Source organism: Clytia hemisphaerica, unplaced genomic scaffold (assembly GCF_902728285.1).
Source record: "Clytia hemisphaerica strain Z4C2 unplaced genomic scaffold, Clytia hemisphaerica genome assembly, whole genome shotgun sequence".
Taxonomy (NCBI): domain Eukaryota; kingdom Metazoa; phylum Cnidaria; class Hydrozoa; order Leptothecata; family Clytiidae; genus Clytia; species Clytia hemisphaerica.
The window spans coordinates 1,489,962-1,508,688 of record NW_027103728.1 but is presented as its reverse complement, the minus strand read 5'-3'; the positions used below and the strand labels follow the sequence as shown (position 1 = coordinate 1,508,688).

Sequence of the window (18,727 nt, the reverse complement as noted above, 5' to 3'; positions counted from 1 at the left end):
ATTTTGATGCGAGAAATATTTGACGAAAAATAATTTTGATGTGAGAAATATTTGACGAGAAATAATTTTGATGTGAGAAATATTTGACGAAAAATAATTTTGATGTGAGAAATATTTGACGAAAAATAATTTTGATGCGAGAAATATTTGACAAGAAATAATTTTGATGCGAGAAATATTTGACGAAAAATAATTTTGATGTTAGAATTATTTGACGAAAATAATTTTGATGTGAGAAATATTTGACGAGAAATAATTTTGATGCGAGAAATATTTGACGAAAAATAATTTTGATGCTAGAAATATTTGACGAGAAATAATTTTGATGAGAGAAATATTTGACGAGAAATAATTTTGATGCTAGAAATATTTGACGAAAATAATTTTGATGTGAGAAATATTTGACGAGAAATAATTTTGATGCGAGAAATATTTGACGAAAAATAATTTTGATGTTAGAATATTTGACGAAAAATAATTTTGATGTGAGGAATATTTGACGAAAAATAATTTTGATGTGAGAAATATTTGACGAAATATAATTTTGATGTGAGAATTTTTGAAGAAAAATAATTTTGATTTGAGAAATATTTGACGAGAAATAATTTTGATGTGAGAAATATTTGACGAAAAATAATTTTGATGTGAGAAATATTTGACGAGAATAATTTTGATGTGAGAAATATTTGACGAAAAAAGGATAAAAAGCGCAGGGCATTTGTAGCAAAGTGACGTTAGATTGCTTCTACCGCTACAATGCAACAACATCTTTTCGTCAATTTATATTTTGTACATGTAAAATACAAAATATATTGTACTCTTTTTAACCAATCAGATTGCAGACATTTTTTGGATCGCCGATAATTGACGATATTTCGGAAGAGGAAAGAATATAAGAGAAGTAAGAAAACTTATTTCTTTCGATGAGGGATAGAACTCGATGAAAAAGTTAAGCTAGATGTAAAAGCTGTGCAAGAATTATTCTTTCAGAAATTAACTTAAAGACAAACATTACAAAAATATAAAAGTATAAACAAATTATCATAAAATATTGTATGGACAATCTTAACTAATGCAAATAGCTTATTACATTCTTTCCAAATGTTTCACGGAAATTCTTTGAATGCAGTATTATAAAATTCAACACTTCGGAGAAAGTAAAATCACCGTAAAGAAAATTCTTCATTTTTATTGTTTCGCTTTCGGACACGTCGACTCCCTTATCAGCCCTTTCTACATCGCCCTCTTTACACCGCCCCTTCCGCCTTTAGCCAACCATTACCAGATTTTGAGCCAACTTACAACAACTCTCCGTTTGTTAATTTTCGACTTTTTTTCAACCTATCTGCTACCTGACCTTATTGGGATCCCCCCTTCATTTAATTTCGAAAAATATTTTCAGTTGTCAACAAAGAGTGCAGTACTTTTCTCAAAATAGTTAGATTTTAAGTCTTTTTTTTCATTATTTTGGGTGTATTCAGAGGTACAAGTCCCAGCGCTCGGCAATTAGTCCCCATCAACTTTTTCTACCCCCTCCCGTTTATGACGCCAATGAGTCGGTGTAAAAGGGCCGATAACATAAAAATATTTGTCATTTCATCCATCCTTCGATGATAAATTACAGAACTAACGTAAAATTAAATAAATAAATCTGAATAAATTCATAAAGTTTCTAATATACTATTGTCGAATGTGTTTTATTTCAATACTAATGGTTTCACACCGTGGAGACGATCCTCAGTTGAAAATAGAATTTCTAATACATATAAAAATTCAAATAAGATTTTTTGAAATGTTCAATTCAAAGTATCGAAGTTCTTAAGATGATAAATATCATAGACATATAAACTGTGTAAATGTAACATAAGCCATCAAAAAATCCAATGGGATAGGCTGTCTAGTAGCTCAAAAACAATTGGATATTCCTATATTGGGCTCTTCCAGAAAATGTCCGTACATGGGGGATGGAGGATATATTGTCCGGTGGTAGCGAAAAATCATCAAAATTTGCCTTGTCCGGCGGTAATTTGGGTTATCTGGGAGTCAACTGATGCTTGTCCGGGGTTTAAAACCCGTTGTCCGGGGGCCAAAAGTCACTTTGTCCGGGGGTTAAATCACTGAAATTTGTTATATCCTCCACCCCCCCCCCATATTCAAATTTCAAAAGCCCATTACAATTTTTTAAGAAGCTTTCTTTTTAGTTACACTTTCCCTGCAATTAACGGCATTTTGATGCTTACTAATAGCGTCGGATAATACCCTGGAATTGTCTGGTTTTCGAACACGAAAGATTTCTATGAAGTATTGTTTGAGAAGCCCCCCTCTGAGGGGGAATTGCATCAGCCTACAGCAGGGTATTCTCTGGCGTCAGTCATTAACATTAATAAAGCCTGGGATTGCACCTTTCCGAAACTCCGATAATGTGAAAGAAAGGATAAGCAGGCTCTTTTTAATTCAAATATGAGATGACAGAATAAATTTCTCTATAAACTATATCATTCCATATTTCAAATTGCTAGAAGATTACTAAAGAACTGACGAAATATTTTAAGAGGGATGGCACCACGCTTCGTAAGATTGTCCTGGGTTGAAATAAACAGCTTTGGTGAGTGTTAGCAGACCTCCATCTGACATCATTTTCGCAACTTCCCCTGCCTTCACAAGCGCTGCTTTTCTTGCGATGCCCCGGTTAATCTTTTGACGTAACTTAGCCAACGGTTCGGTTTCAGCGTGTTTTTTGAAGACTTCTATCAACTCTTGGATGAACCAGGAACCAGCAACACTATCTCTCCACGCAGTAGTACCTTCAAAATGAGATAAGTTAGTTTGAGCAATGAACGGTAAAATAAATGGAATGTGATATAAAATTGATGAGAAGGTAGAAATCAAAGTTCAAAAGGGGCTCCCTCAAAAAAAGTTGACAGAGCCTTTACAAACAGGGTAAAAGGATTTTAGAAGGAAGCTTAAAATCAAAAGTACACATCTGATTTAAGAAAGATTAGATTACACAACAAAGCTGTACCTGGTGTGGTTGCAACGAAGGAGCTGAAATCGGCGTCTCTCGAATAAATAAGTGGTGGTGGCGCGCCGCTGCCTGGCGGTCTTTCTATGATCACCTCCTCTGTTCCAAACTCTCTACTCTCCTCCTGTACAGGGTGTGTTGTGGCATTTGGAATGAGCGGTGAATCAGGGTACATTACACCTGTGGCTTTCCTCTCTCCTTGACACGCTTGTATGAAAAACAACTTCGGTTTCCCGACCAGTTGCGGGCATTTATCACCCATAAAGAATTCCCACATGTCGGAAAAGTCCATACCGATTCCATCATTACAATAAAAACCTTTTTCGTAACCATGTGAAAGTATGCAACATACAAAACAATCATGTGACATATTTTTATCGTCATCTGAATATAATTGCAGTAACGTCTCCATATACTGTCTACTCACTTTGTCGTAACTTTTAACGTTAAACTTCAACCATTTAAACAAGATCTCTAGTGATTCTTTATCCTTGTCTGAACCATCTCGGAATCCCAATATTTTTCCATCAGGAGTTTTTGTAGAGTTATCTTTATTGAAAGTATTGTTTATAATAAGACAATATCCACGTGGTTCACGCACCATCGGGTAATCGTCATCTGAGTTGAATGAAGCCGCCGCTTGTCTGGGTGAAGCATACGTTGCAATACTATTTGCACTGTTTGGATACATGCCTACAAACAATGTCAATAAGAAATACTTTTTTTTAAATTTTGTTTTCAAAACGAAGCAATGCTAAAGAAAATTATCTTCGCAGTATTTTTCGTAGACGAGAAATAATTTGGCTTTAAAACTTTTATTAAGACACCTTAATTTTGTTCAAGTGTTTCTATTATAAATACAGGGTGTCCGGAAAAAAGTATCGAGTCGCACCACCTCTATAGAAAGAAAGTTCTGGTGTGTGTTTCACTAAATTTGCAATGTTTATCAAAGTTTCTCTCTGTGTCATATTAATTGTCATGAGACATCTTTTATGAATAACTTTTACAAAAAACAATTCTCAATAACTTTAACGTCATGAAAATTGTAAAGAAAGTTAATTCTTTTAAATCATAATGGCTGTTGTAAAAACAATTATTGTGTTGGTATATATTTTCTAACACTTTGTTAAACACACGCAACAACAACCCTCTACTACTCAGAATCATGTTCGAGCTCGATACTTTTTTTCCGGACACCCTGTAGAGTAAACTTCTTATGAACTCCTCTGGGAATCAATTATCATACTGTAGCAATATTTTTAAAACGAGGTAATCGTTGTTCGTGACGTAATTTATGAAAAGGTGTATCTACATGGTAAAGTTTTTCGTTCTTCGTTCCTACCTTGATTTAATGAATCGTAATCGCAGTTATCGTAATCTGATTTAGGGCGTGGTCTTCCCCCTCTTTGTTTGTTCTCCTCTACCAGTGCCACTCTCATGCTTGCTTGGAAATCGTCCAACATCGTTTTAAGGTCGAGCCTTCCGGCACATTCAATACCATCATACAATAAGGAGATGTCATCTCTGGTAATTTCCTTTTGATGATCCAAATATTGAAGCATTTGTAAGCTAGTCATGTTTTCTTGTATACCATCTAAAATGGAAATTACAAAACTATGTCCCAAATATGCTGGTTAAGCTTGTAAATTTTTGTTGAGAACAAAAAAAAAATTTGGCACTTTTCTCAAAGCGTTTGTATTCTGTTTTTAATTATTCAAAATTCACTTATTATAAGCTTGGGTTTTCATGAGTATATATGAACCTCAGCGTTTTATGAAAAGATAGCGTAAACAATAAATTAGATATATGACTTTTAAATGGAAACAAATCGTAAAAGCAAATTACCCAGGACCAACAGTAACAAAACTAACCTGGTATTTCAAAGTTCCATGACATCTTCTTCACATTATCTGTTGTCAAATGATCCGAAAATTTGCCAATGAAATCTTTCCATAATTTCTTACTACTCATTTTGAATCTTTCTATTTTTTTGTCTAAGAGATAATGTGCCATATATAATGATGTAATAACATCAAATCGAGGGCGGAGATATTGACGATTCACTCAGATGGAGGATACTATTTTTCAATAATTTACGCTCTCTTCTTAAGTTTTTAGTCTTCTTTCTAAGTGGCCAACACCAATTTGAGAACTTAGAGGGCGCTTGCCACCAAACCGCCCATGGCCCCAATATGATGAACAAATAAAAAGTGTGTAATTTACAGTCCCGGGGATGTCCATCTTACTGCCCCAGATTTCTTCTTCTTCATAATTATTCAAGGAGAGCAAGTTTCACCTAAATTTCGTATGAAGAGTAACAGCTATACTGGAAAACCTTTTAGAAATCTGTTCTTAAAGACACAGCATTTTCTGTTTCAACAATATTAAAAAATTCCATAACAACACATTAGTAAAAGCAAGTATTTTGCCACAATAAATCAGGGGGTTCAGATCTGAAATATAACGTCATTTTACAGTGCTATTCCCAGGAGAATAGACCTTTTGCTAGTTGGGATGTCCCATTGAATAATTAAAAATTCCAGCATTAAAAAAATGATACATTAATGTATAATTATTATAATTGTGCATTAATTTTTCCTAAACATTGTTTTGATGCTTGAGTTTTTAATTTTTCAACAGGACATGCTAACCAGCAAAATATCTATAATTTATTTACCGTCAGAGCCAAATAAGCATTATTCTTGCACCTTCGCTGCTTATCTTTCAGCCTGAGTTTATGTCTAATGTTATGGTTTTTTGAAGGACTGGTTCTAAGCGATAAGAATATCAGCTTGGGAAAGGCCGTGTTATTTCTTATATAAATAAGCTCTCATATTCTTTTAAGGCCCCTGATAGCTGACACTTGGGCTAGGCTAGACTTACCTCTTTTCTCTTTCCTATTCCAACAATACAATGCTTACATAGTTGACACATAAAACACATTGACAGGAAGTATTTCCCATGCAATGTTTATATTGAAATATGCAATAAAAACGAAAGTGGTCTCTTCTTCTCAGTGGCTTCTGTTAGGCACTCCATTCAAAAGTATTTTTAAGATTTCAACCAATGAGATTGCTGTGTATGAGGAAGGTTAACTACTGTACTGTCCCTAACTTTTGGTGCTAATGGCTTTTTGGTGCCTTAGATTACGAGCAGTAATATAACTTTATTTGTTTCAATCATTGATTCTAGGGGTTGAATTCTTTCTTATCTTTAGTTCCCAAACAAAAGCTGGAATTTGCTGCGAGCGTAACCTTTTCCATTTAATTGGTTTCTCTTTCTTTTTAAACAATCACACAACAATTATTTGATTGGACAAAATAAAACAATTGACATCGCAGAGATTGGATAACTAAATGTTTGGCATTTTCATGAGTGTTGCGATTGAAAAAAATAAAATCTGAATGTTTTCCAGGGTGCATCTCACTAGTCCGACACTTTCTAGTCTGACAACGAAACCAGTCCGAATCCAGACAAAATGGAATCAGCGCAGAAGTTTGTCTAATCCGACTGCTTTTTTGTTCGAAAACAGTCGTACGATCTCTGATGAGTCATATTTTGTCTGACGGCCAACCCCAAACTAAGGCATATATATCAACAATTATCCACTGAGGAGTCCCTTTGAATATTTTTTTACAATCACATAAAGTTTTACCAATTGGTGAACCCTCTCCAACCGGCAATAAATAATATTTTCAAAATTACGACTAAAAAGTTTATTTTAGAGATAAGCTGTTTAAACCTATACCAGACGGACACAACTTTTCACCTGCTATAATAACAAAGTGATCAAATAAACTTGGTTGGCTAGCTGGCTATTCAGGCAGGCTACTAATGTTTTTTGCGGAAACAATAATTCTTTTCATCACTCGTTGCCGGACAAATCTATTTCGGAAAACTGGTGCAACCTTGGATTGCGGGGTAACTTGCGCTAACTTAATTTTGAGTTTGGCAAATTCCCAAGATTGGCAAACAATCATTTTTTCACACTTATAGCTTTTCTCTTTGATCTTTTATGTCCGGAGCAAAAAGTGTCGTTTTTCGTGCTCCGGAACACTGGAATATTCCGGAACACTTCCAGTGTTCCGGAGCACGATATCCGCAATATAATTACGATAGTGCTCACTGTGCTAATCATGTGAAAACTAACTGCCACATGCGCATATTTTAAAAAAATCACTCGACCCAGTGTGATCCTTTCGAACATAATGTGACAAATTCTATTTCATTTTAATGGCTGAACCATCATCCTCAAAGACTATAAGTATTTTATTTGACCAAAGTCCATCTTCTTAAAACGGTTTTTTAGAACGTACCGTGAGTGGTCCTAAATTTGACAGCCCTGCCTAAATCCGACCCCCCAAATAACTGCTATAAAGAAAAATTCTATGTTTACAAACATTCCCTCTCCAAGTTGAACAATAAACTATATTGCAAGAACTCTCCGAACAAAACATCTAACAAGATGACTAAAATGTCATATGTCAATTAATGTGATAAAAAAGTGCGAGTTGTAAGAATAATATAATTACCTCTATTATTCTGAATCCGTTGCTCGTTTTTAAAACGTTAACAATTTTGTAATAAAGAATTATGTTTTATTTAAGAAGCAATTAATATTTTGGTTCAATTGGTTCAGTGTATCAAATCTCTCAGTTTAGTTCAGTTTAGTTGACACTTTGGTATCTTCATTGCGTCACAGCAAAAAGTTTGCTTTTATTTTAGTTTGTATCTTTGAAATACCCCATCGGATTTAGGCAGGGCAGTCGGATTTAGGACCATTCACGGTATTAAAATCACTTGCTCTGGAAGCACTGGAAGAGCTCCGGAACTTTCCGGAGAGAAAAATAGTGTTTTTTCAGCTGCTCTGGAAAACTCCAGAAGTTTCCGGAGCGCCAGGAGGGTCCTCTCTTTTGTTGATTGCTTGCGTCATTGATGACTACTCACACATCATTTTTTAAAATGGAAACACACGGTATAATCAAAGATGGCAGATGAAAACTAAACACTGAAAATGTCTATTATTTCAACCAGTGATTAACTTTTCATACACTATGATAAAATTTTAGAGGAGATTGTAGTAAAGTAAAGTTCTGCTGTTTTAAATTTGCCAACCTCAACAAAATTTATCTTAGTTCTCTAAAACATTTAATAAAGTAAGATAAGTTGCATGTTTATTTATATCCAAGCGCGTCAGCTGCAGACAGTCAGGCACATCCTGGCAAATGAACGGGGTATTTTTCACTTGCGACCATTGGCAAATGAACGGGGTCGAAAACGAAAGTGACGTAATAGCGCCGAATACCCAGTTTAATTGAACCGGGTTGGAAATATTTTGCTTCATTTCAAAGAACTGCATAGATGAAATTTTTTTTCCATGGGTCAATTTTGTCTTCGAAGATTAAGGAAACTTTTAATGAAAAAATAAAGTTCCCAGTTTTCTTCCTTTTTTCCCTTTTTCAGTTTGAAGTTCATTTTTATTCATTTTCACGCTTTTAGCCTGAGACGTCCTATCTCATTTACACTGGGTGACGAATACCCCATGCAAATGCTCACCCCGTTCATTTGCCAGGATGTCTATTTCTATATATTTATTTGCATAAATTCATTAGAATTACTTTCGCAAATATTTAACAAAATATTTTTTAGGAAAATGAAAAAATTTAAGTCTATTAAATTAAGTTTATTTAAAATGTACATATAATGGTTAAAATATTAAAATAGTAAATAATAAATAATTGATAAGTAAGTTTAAATAGTAAGTTAAAAATAGTTTCCAGAAAAACTAACAGTAGTTAGGAATTTAACGAAGGCAGAAATTTGCAAAAGTTTGTCGTCGCGAGGTAGATTATAGACATGACTGAAAATTAGACAGAAGCTTAAGTGTTTTGTCTTAAGTAATTGAAAAGTGTATATGATTATAATACTTATTTAATAGTCAAAGAGTTTCTAAATTCGTCCCTTTCATTTAAATTTACAATTCCATTGTCCAAGCTATTCCATAGCTTAATAGTGAAAGGAAAAAATGAGTTTTCATAAACTTTAAGTTTTGCATGGATCAAGTTATATCTTACATTAGAAGTCCTTTGTCTTTTTGGTAGTAAAGACTTCTCCATGTATTTAAAGCCATTTACGCAATCAAATAACATTTTCAAACAAGATAAGTCTCTTCGCGTTTCAAGAGAATCGAGATTCAATCGTTTAGCCATTGCTGTTGGGCTGTAATGGTATGCCCATTTGTTCTCAATCCATCTACAAGCTTTGCGCTGGACCATTTCGATCTTGCTAGATAACGTTGTGTTGTTATGAGGGCACCAGACAGGGCTAGCATATTCGAGAATTGGGCGGATGAATATTTTGTAGCATTCGAGTTTGGTCTCTTTAAGACATGATTGAAGGTTGCGTTGCAGGAAAAGTCTCACATTGGTAGCTTTAGAGACAATCGTGTTAACGTGGTCTTTCCAATTTAGCTTTTTGTTGATGGTTACCCCTAAGTATTTGGCTTTGCTGACTGTTTCTAGTTTCTCATTGTGGATGAAGTAATCACGGACAGTAGGTTTTACTTTATTTGTTATTCGCAAAACTTTACATTTCTTGGGATGGAATTCCATGGACCAATCGTCTTCCCATTTTTGTAACTTGTCAAGGTCGTTTTGGAGAATAGTGGTGTCGTTTAGGCTACGAATGATACGGTGTAGGAGTGAGTCGTCAGCAAATAAAGCAAGTGTGGATTCGGTTGTGAGTGGCATATCGTTAATATATATGAGAAAGAGTAATGGGCCCAATACAGATCCCTGTGGTACTCCTGATTCAACTTTTGATTGTGGGGACGTAGATCCTCGGACAACAACACATTGGGTTCTGTTGGATAGAAAGTCAGTGATCCACGATAATATTTCATTTCGAATGCCGTAGTGATGTAATTTGATGAGTAGCTTTCTGTGATTAACTTTATCGAAAGCCTTGCTAAAGTCTAGAAGGACTGAGTCAATCTGTTCACTGTTGTTAAGGGCTTTTGCAAATTTATCAACCGTTGCTAGTAATTGTGTTTCGCATGAGCGTTGTTTGCGAAAACCGTGTTGAGCATCACTAAGTGTACCGTCTTTCTCCAGATGGGTCATGATATGGCTGAATAGGATGTGCTCCATGATCTTGCAGGAAATAGAAGTGAGGCTGACTGGTCGATAGTTTTCAGCAGTTGATCTGGGTTTGTTTCCTCCTTTGTGAATTGGAGTGACAATGCCTTTTTTCCAGTCTTCCGGTACTTTCCCTTGTTTAAGTGAGGCGGTGAATAGTTTAACATATGCATCTGTAATCTCTTCAGCACATTCTTTAAGAAATCGAGCAGGTATATTGTCAGGTCCGCATGCTTTACCGAAATCAATGTTTTTCAATAGTTTTTCAATTCCATTTCTTGTAAAGTTAATATTGGCAATGTCTGAACCTTTGGGACCGTTGATTGTTGGAGTTATACCATTGTCCTTGGAGAAAACACTGCAATAATGTTGATTGAGAAGTTGGGCGATTTCACCATCATCTGAATGGGTTTGTCCATTTTTGTCAATGAGTGGTGCAACTCCAGCAATATCATTTCGTTTAGATTTGATATATTTAAAAAGTTTCTTTTTATTTCCTGTTACTGTCTCTTTAACGAAATTGTTTTTTGTGGTGTTACAGATCTTTCTATAGTGTTTTGCTGCTAGTTGAAATTTCACCCAGTCTTCATCTTTTCTTGTTCGCTTGTAAACTCTATACCGTCTGATTTTCTGTCGGTTAGCTCTTTTGCATATTTGATTGAACCAGGGTTGATCAAAGCGTTTTTTTTTTGTTGTGGTTGTTGGAACATGGCGCTCTTGACATACTTTAACCATATTTTTTATACCGTTCCAGATTTCATTTACTGGGGTTTCGTCAGATGTTGTATTACAAAGGATTCTGCATTTATCTCTAACGTCGTTACGGAGTGCTGTAAAATCAGTTCTGTTCCAGCACATCACTTTGCGTTGGATCGGTTTATGTCTCTGAGGGTGGCATATCATGTCTAAAAGTACGGCAGTGTCGTGGTCACTAAAACCTGGGACTGGTGAGCAATTTGACACAAAGCCTGGTCGGTTTGTGAGCATAAGGTCAAGTATTGCTTTCTTGCGTGTTGTAAAATTGACCATTTGATGAAGACCTGAAGTTTCAAAGACTTCAAGGTATTGTTCGTTTAGTTCTTTCGAATACTGATTGGAAGTGATACTGTTGGTGTTCCAATCTATATCTGGCAGGTTGAAGTCACCCCCTATCCAAAGATGATGATTTTTGTATTTCTTACAGATGTCTGTTATTTCTTCTGCTAATTGTTTGTTTTGTTCTTTAGAGTTATACATTGAACGGTAACATGCTGAGACTATGACAGGTTTCTGATGTGTTTGTATTTTAACAGTTACAATTTCAGGTACTTTGTTGGGTATTTGGTCAACTTTCATCCAATCTCTGTAGATGATTATGACTCCTCCTTTTCCGTCTTCCCTATCTCTACGTTCTGCTAGGTAATGTGGTGGTAAGAATTCAGAGTTTTTGGTACGTTCTTTAAGATGAGATTCGGATCCAATTACTACGTCGATTTGGTGGTCCTTGAAGAACTTTTCTAAAGAGTTACGTTTGCTCCAGATACTTTGAAAGTTACATACTAGAATTCTGAGTTTATCGACTTTCTTCTTATTCTTTTCATTATTGTCAGGTTGGATAACAACATCGGTATCAGACTCTCTGTTCTCGTTCTCAAGAAGGATGGTACAATCACTACAGTGCCAAGGAATGTCTACGTCGTTTGTGTGTGTTATGAATGTTTCAATGTCCATGGAAACACATATTTGATGGAACCATTGATCACAGGTGTCGCATGCTATTGCATTTTCATCTTGTTTGAATGGTTGTTTGCATGGTTGGCATATCATCTTGGATCATCAGTTGTACGGTTGCCGCCTTTTAGTGGACGGGTTTCCGTTGATTGTATTTATTTTAGTTTTGTTCTCTAAAATCTTATTCACTAATTCTTAATGGAGTGAATTTTTTTATCTGTGCTTGATGTGCTTGACTGGCAGAGGCAAGCACATAGATCAAAAGAGCCAAATCAGAGCAGAGAAGGCAGGCAGTGTAGACTTAACTCTTCATACAAAAATTACGGGAAACGCATATTTGGACTTTGTACCCTATGCTGCACTCAAGCACTTGGGCCAAAATCCCGCAAAGGCGGGACAAAAATCAGTTTTTTGAAGTTTGCAAAAAAACGCCACATAGAAGATCTTTCAAATTCAGTATGTGAATAGAGCAGTAAAAAATACAACTTTTCTATTTTTCCTTTTTTTTGCAAAAGTTATAGGAATGAAAATAAAGGGATAATGATAATTGAATACTATCCATTGATGATCCGCGGCACTATCGTAAAGCTAGAATCGCTTCGCGTACTCTTCGCTTGAGAAAATGATTGACAGATTGAAGTTTTTCATCCCCGCGGTGCGCGCCGCGCGGGAGCTCGGCACAATCCTCGGACCGCGCTAAAATGGTAGACTGAGCTGTGATAGATCATTTCGATGGAAGTTGTTGGAATGTTTACAAGGCTCTTGACAGAATATTGTTTGTTTTATTGTCAATGATGACAGTGCCGTTATAAATTTTGTTAGATCTGATTAGATCTGACAAATTGATGTTTGTAAGTGCCCTTTATAGTTTTGATTCCCATTGAAGAATCATATTCTGGTTTTCATGTTATTAGATGCTGTTTTAGAACTTTAGAGCTACACTGGCAGGATGATGGCAGAGGCGACGACAGACACACCAGTGTGGAAACGATGTAAAGTCCACGCCGAATTGTTATGTTATAGACCTTTTTTCAAAGGGGCCACTCTGTTGAATAATTATGTAGTCCAGCAGAAAAACAATGATAAAACCATGCATAACTATTACAATATGCATGATACAGTAATTATGCATGGCTCTATCATTGTTTTTATGGCTGGACTACATAATTATTCAACAGGACGTCCTCTTTGAAAAAAGGTCTATTTAAGCTGAGGTCTACGCCAAAAAAAGCGAAAATTGTGGGGGGGTGAAGCCCCCGAAAGCTCTGGGATATTTAATCTTCCCACGTCTAAAAAGAGCTCAAAATAAGCTTTATATGCAAGGTGGATGCACTTGTACAAGTTAAACCTGGCATAAATGAAATTGGATGTTTATAGAATGGCGGTGCTCCTCTCGTCTTGAAAAACTTTGACTTATGCCGATATCTTACTTTAAATCCACTCCTTACGCCAATACGCCAAAAGTTAGTACTGCCTCACTCCGAATATATTCGGCGTACTGTGCACCATTTCCACGCTGGCAGACACAGAGGCTAGATAAGAAATATTAAATAAATTGGACACTATTTCTTAAATTAGCTGCTTTTTAATCTATACAGCAGAAACAATTGACAAAGACTGATTTACAAACAAACCCTCAAGATATGCCATATAACTGTATTTTGTTCTAGCTAGTTCTTCACTTCTTGTTCTTTCATTCTGTCATTCTTTCACTTTGTTGTTTTGATGGTTACAACCAGTCGTGTACAACAGTAAAGTATCGAGATCTGACAGTACCTGAATCGTCATGTACCACGTTGAAGGTTGTTGAAGTGATGTTATCTTTTATTTTATTAATATCTTAGTTTGCTAGGCTAGACCCGACTAGACAAGGGCTGTTGAGGGAAACTACTTTCGCTTTCTTTTAGAACAAGAGTCGAAATGTTGTGAAGGTTTACCTTTATTTTTTCAGCTCACTCAGCTAAAATTCCATTCCTTGATCTTACGAGTCGATTATGGCCTCACTTAGAGATGATATCCAGGGCTTTTTTATATAGGATATACCAAGTCCTACCAGATCTAATACAATGCTAACAGCGATGTGTCCCTAGGATGGCCCTAATCGATGCGGTTTGTTCGTGCCGCAAGGAAAAATAGTGGACGGTGTAAACGAAATTGACTTCAATTCTTGCAAACATCAATTGATGATATACACGTTTTTTTTTTTATTAGAACCCAGTTTATAAGAACATTTAGGCTGAAATTCGTCGAAAAATTAAGAACATCGTAAGAACATGCCCAGCCTCATTTTGGAAAAAAATGACAAGAAACTACAATTTTTCTTCTTTTCAAGCAGTTTTAACCCAACTTAGGCATGGATTTTCTAAAATCGATAGTCAAATATTGTCCAAATTGTACCAATTTTATATGCTCTTTATTTTGCATGATATTGTCGATTTAGAGTAGTCTGAAAAATTAAGAACGCATTTAAGAACATTTAAGGCTGAAAATTGCTAAAAAAATAAGCACATCCAGGCTCAGCCAAATTTTAAGTGTTCTAATAAAAAAAAAAACGTGTAGCACGTTTAATCACTCAAAAGTTCGGAATACTATTGCTTTCAATTCTCTATTGTTTTTCCATGTTTTTACTGGACTACAGAGTGTTGAGACATTTTTAATGAGAATAGTTGAAAAAAAACCATTTAACCTCCGCGGAAAAAGGTATGCGACATGCTAAACTGAAAATAGGATGCATTCATCCTCGAAGAAAAGTTTGATGTTCTAAAGCTCTACTGTATGGTATTCAGCATGAATGAGGGCTTGTACAATTTCATTTCATTTACATCAAACATGTGAATTTTATACTTGATGAAAGGGTCGATAGGGGGGGGGGGGGGGGGGGGCTTATTAGAGGAACAAGTCAGGGGCCGCGGCACCATTTACTAATCAAGCCAAATTTTGTTTAATAACGTTAAAACAAACCTGTTTTATTTTAGGCGATCTAGGAGGGCTAAAATTCAAAAAATTTCGTCCCTCCGCGCCAACCATGGTGGCGCCTCCTTCGTCAGTATATCGTGGCCCTATTACTTTCAAAGTGGAGCCACGGCCCCTGCAAGTCTGCGAAATTCTGAAAATTTGAAAACATCGAAAACAAGATTCCCTCGTTCATTGGTTGATTTAGGAAATTAACTCTTGATAAACACATAAAGGGAAAATACATATACACATAGTTAATTACAAACTGTCTTTTCTAATTCTTGCCTTTATTCTCTTTTTTACTTTTACCTTTCAATTTTTCCATTTCTTTTTTATGTTTCTTTTTTTGTCTGTCCAAAATTGCAATATTTGCTTCTTGTACATCGTTTGCCATTGTTTTCATCAAGGCTTTTAATTGGTTCATATTCCCTTTCACGTCCATATTACTTATCAAATCCTTCTGCGCGTGTCCTCCATTTTGTGATTCTTGTAAAACTTGGTGAACGATTTTTGGAAGAGAAAATGGCGCAGCTGGTTGGTGGTTTGAAACATCGAAAGTCTTTTGGTTAGATACTAACCGTTCGAGCTCGTCTCCTGTAGGTTGATTGTTAGGGTATTTCTTAGTCTGGTTGACGTGTTTAGGATCTACAGGCTGCTCGTCAATAAATTCCTGGTTGACTTTATTCACTTGTCGGTCCATATCGACCTGTAATTTCTTCAGATATTTGAAATTGGCTCGTAATTGATCTTTGAGATGGTTCGCTGGTTTGCCACCGTTCGGAGCAGAAATGGATGGAATTTGTAGCTCGTTGACCCGTTTGAATCCATTTCCTTTGTAGCCTTCGATGGCCGAACCTTAAATTAAAAGCAATGATTTTTTCTCGATTTATAATCTATTCAGATTCACCTAATAGATTCTAGAGTGCTTAGGGAGGCTTAGAGGCTACCATGATTATTTCTTTAAATTTACGAACCAGCACTGAAACACAACAGCAAATTGAATTACAAATTTTGGTGACAACTAATTTTGGCGATTTGTCGTATTTCAGAAGAATGATTTTTCGCGAAAATCAAAAAAATGCCGCCTTGTTTGAATAAATTAATCGGTTAAATTTAAGTTCGTTTGAAGATTTTTGTAGCTCGTTAAAATTAGATCTTGCAAAAATTAGTTATCCCCTTAAGGGCTCTGACCATAGTCCAAAAATTGATTTTGGTATTCGAACATAAAAGTTATATTTCAGGTTCCTTAACACTTTTGACAAAGAATTGCCGTTATAAATTGCTTTTTAATCGAATCCCTTAAGAGCAATTAAGAATTTAATTGCAAAAATGACGTTATGAACTTTAAAAAGATGTTAATAATATGTTGCATCACCCTCAAAAAGTGCTAAGTTTTAATGGGTAATTAACTTTTTTGTTTCAAAATTTCTTTACACTGTCCGCAAAGAATTGAACTATTTCAAATCTTGCGGAAAATTTTTCTAAAAAGATGTGTCAAATGTTATGACTGTTTTTTTAAGCAAAATCCAGATGAAAAATTGATGACAACTACTATTTTGAAGATTTCGAGACAAAGAAGCATTTACAAAAATTTTTATTGTTCGGTAAAAGATACACCATCTACTGCGAAAAATTTTTCAAAATGTTTTTTCTTCGCCGAAACTAAGCTCTTCAAAGTTGAAATACTCTTCCTCGCAAAAGTCTTCATTTTCTTCTTCATCAAATTTTTTCAATGCAATTTTTGAATTTTCAGATTCAGGAATAGTTTGTCTAACAGAAAATGTAAAACATGCCATAGTTTTGTTGGTTACATCAGTCAGAAAACACATTTTAAACACGGCAATTATGAAAAATTCACTATGGTCAGAGCCCTTAAGGTATAATCTTACACAGACCTTCAGAATGACTCAGCAAATTCAACAAACTAAACACCAACAAAGCCAACATTTTGTTTAGGAGCTTTTAAATCTTGTTAGAATTTCCATAATTTGTAAAATTTGTTTTGATTGTTTCTGTTGTTTGAAGACATTTGCTGCATTTTTTCAGCAGCATTTTGATTTTTTTGAAAGTTGCTTTGTATTTTTTTAAATCATAAAAAACGGCAATAATAATCTTTATAAATTAACCTAATTTTACTGCATCTAATGCAAACTAGTCTAATTATCTTGTGATATATCTTTAATTCTTTAATATTGTTATGGAAAATAAGTTTTCAATTCCCTGATTAACGCTAAAGAATAATATTCTTTTGCTGGAAGGAAGGTCAGGGAAGACGAGATAAAAATTTTGCGATGAAACTAAATGAAAATGACTGGTTTTAATGCAATTTTTTGTCAAAAGCCTCCTTTTTTTAATTTTTAATGACTAATAAATTATTTCTAAAAGACCTTAAATTTTCAAACGAAAATTAGAACAGGAACTTTTTACTCCTATTCTAAACAGTACCTTATGATTGATCGGAGAAAAAGCATAAAAGTATTTTCTTCATCTAAACTGCTAAGTTTTCTCTACCGATTTCTGAACCCTTAATTTTGACCGCACATAAGTTCACGTTGTAAATCAAGCTCCTGGGCAGTTCGAGGGTAGAGGAGATTTCTTCCAATAATCGGGGACTTCAGAAAACTGTAAAAAACATTTTCCTACTTGTTGATTTTAACCTTTCGTCCTCTCGTGACTGCAAAATAACATATTGCCTTTATTTTAGGACCCGTTTTGGAATAAATTTTTAATTCCCATCTTATTCCCGCTATGCGAAAAAAAATGATTCTAAAAATAAAATTAATTTTCGAAGGAAAGAATTCTCGTGATAGTGATTTTCCTTCCCTTCTTTACCTAGCCACATTACCATTGATTCCAATCTTCCACTTCATCAAGCCATTGAGAGAAAGCTTTTGAGAGTGACAACAAGCTTTCTTCTCCTTTTCGAGAAAACATGAATACAATTTATCTTTCTCTAGTTTTGATTGTCTTTTTGGTTGCCAAATCCTATAGTCAGGTAAGGATAGGTCTATCAAGGATGAGACCTATCGGTCAGGTATTCTCGAGTGATATTGGTCTTTGTAAAACCAATCATATTTGTCTTCAAACCTCTGCGGTAAGCCTCGTCGATTGGCAAGTATAGTACCCTCCCGGGGAAGGAGTAGGGACAATTACTTGAAGCAGGGTTTTCATTGTAAAGAAAAACATTTTCATGAATTTTACCACGGGACTTTAATCAGGTTTACTGACACAAATTTCATTTTTCTATCAAGGATGAGACCAAAACGCCAGGCGGTGAGAAATTGAAGCAAAATCAGAATAAAATCAACGATGGCGACATTCAAAACCAAGAAAAGAAACCAAAAATAAAGTTACTTCGCCTTGCAACACAAGAGGGAAAACAAGGACCTCCTGAAGGTGAACATAAAGGCAGAAGACAAGCTAAAGGTGAAAGGAGAGCAGGCCACAAGGGAACAGGCCACAAAGGAGCAGGTGGCAGTAAGGGACAAAGAAGAGGACGAGGAAGAGGCTGGAAGAGAGGCCGCAAACAACAAGGAAAGTAAAACGTTGAATGGATGTCATAATTTCAGGGGTACAAATTATTATTATTGAACATTTGTTAAAATGCTAAATTTTTCTTGTTCATAATTTATTGTAGTTACACCCCCTTCTCACAGACCCGGTGGAATTTCTTTAGCCGCTGGGGATAAAAATGACGGATAGAGACTCGAAGGGGATTGATATTCCCATATTCTTATGGCTAGGGATGTAAATTCTAGCAGTGGGGATGGGAAGAATAGCATCATCATCATCATCATCCTTCGACCGTTAGGTCGGAAATACCGAGTATCTCTCTTTCCACAGCTCACGGTCTGACATAACTGTTTTCAGTTCTTCTAACTCGAGCCCTGTTTCCCGCCTCAAA

General features: G+C 35.4%; 3 protein-coding genes and 1 long non-coding RNA gene across 4 annotated transcripts in view; 1 reads left to right on the top strand and 3 right to left on the bottom strand.

Moving 5' to 3' along the window:
- The window catches only part of LOC136804983 (choline dehydrogenase, mitochondrial-like), a 291,737-nt gene extending 279,671 nt beyond the window's left edge, over window positions 1-12,066 (bottom strand). Inside the window, exon 1 of the mRNA XM_067061520.1 lies at window positions 12,049-12,066. The gene's annotated coding sequence lies outside the window, so the exon portion shown is untranslated. The remainder of the gene's footprint in view (window positions 1-12,048) is intronic.
- On the bottom strand, window positions 965-5,051 carry LOC136804962 (caspase-3-like). The gene is made up of 4 exons (XM_067061493.1): window positions 4,894-5,051; window positions 4,365-4,616; window positions 3,023-3,715; window positions 965-2,804 (listed from the first exon to the last, which is right to left on the bottom strand). Exons 1-4 carry the CDS (start codon window positions 5,033-5,035, stop codon window positions 2,548-2,550), a joined length of 1,344 nt encoding a protein of 447 aa, XP_066917594.1. The 5' UTR covers window positions 5,036-5,051; the 3' UTR covers window positions 965-2,547.
- A 2,949-nt stretch (window positions 12,067-15,015) lies between the features above and the next one.
- On the bottom strand, window positions 15,016-16,796 carry LOC136804960 (uncharacterized). The gene is made up of 2 exons (XM_067061492.1): window positions 16,719-16,796; window positions 15,016-15,678 (listed from the first exon to the last, which is right to left on the bottom strand). Exons 1-2 carry the CDS (start codon window positions 16,768-16,770, stop codon window positions 15,098-15,100), a joined length of 633 nt encoding a protein of 210 aa, XP_066917593.1. The 5' UTR covers window positions 16,771-16,796; the 3' UTR covers window positions 15,016-15,097.
- Window positions 16,621-18,727, top strand: part of LOC136804961 (uncharacterized) — a 50,195-nt gene continuing 48,088 nt past the window's right edge. The window contains exon 1 of the long non-coding RNA XR_010846321.1: window positions 16,621-16,700. This is a non-coding gene — a long non-coding RNA (uncharacterized lncRNA). The remainder of the gene's footprint in view (window positions 16,701-18,727) is intronic.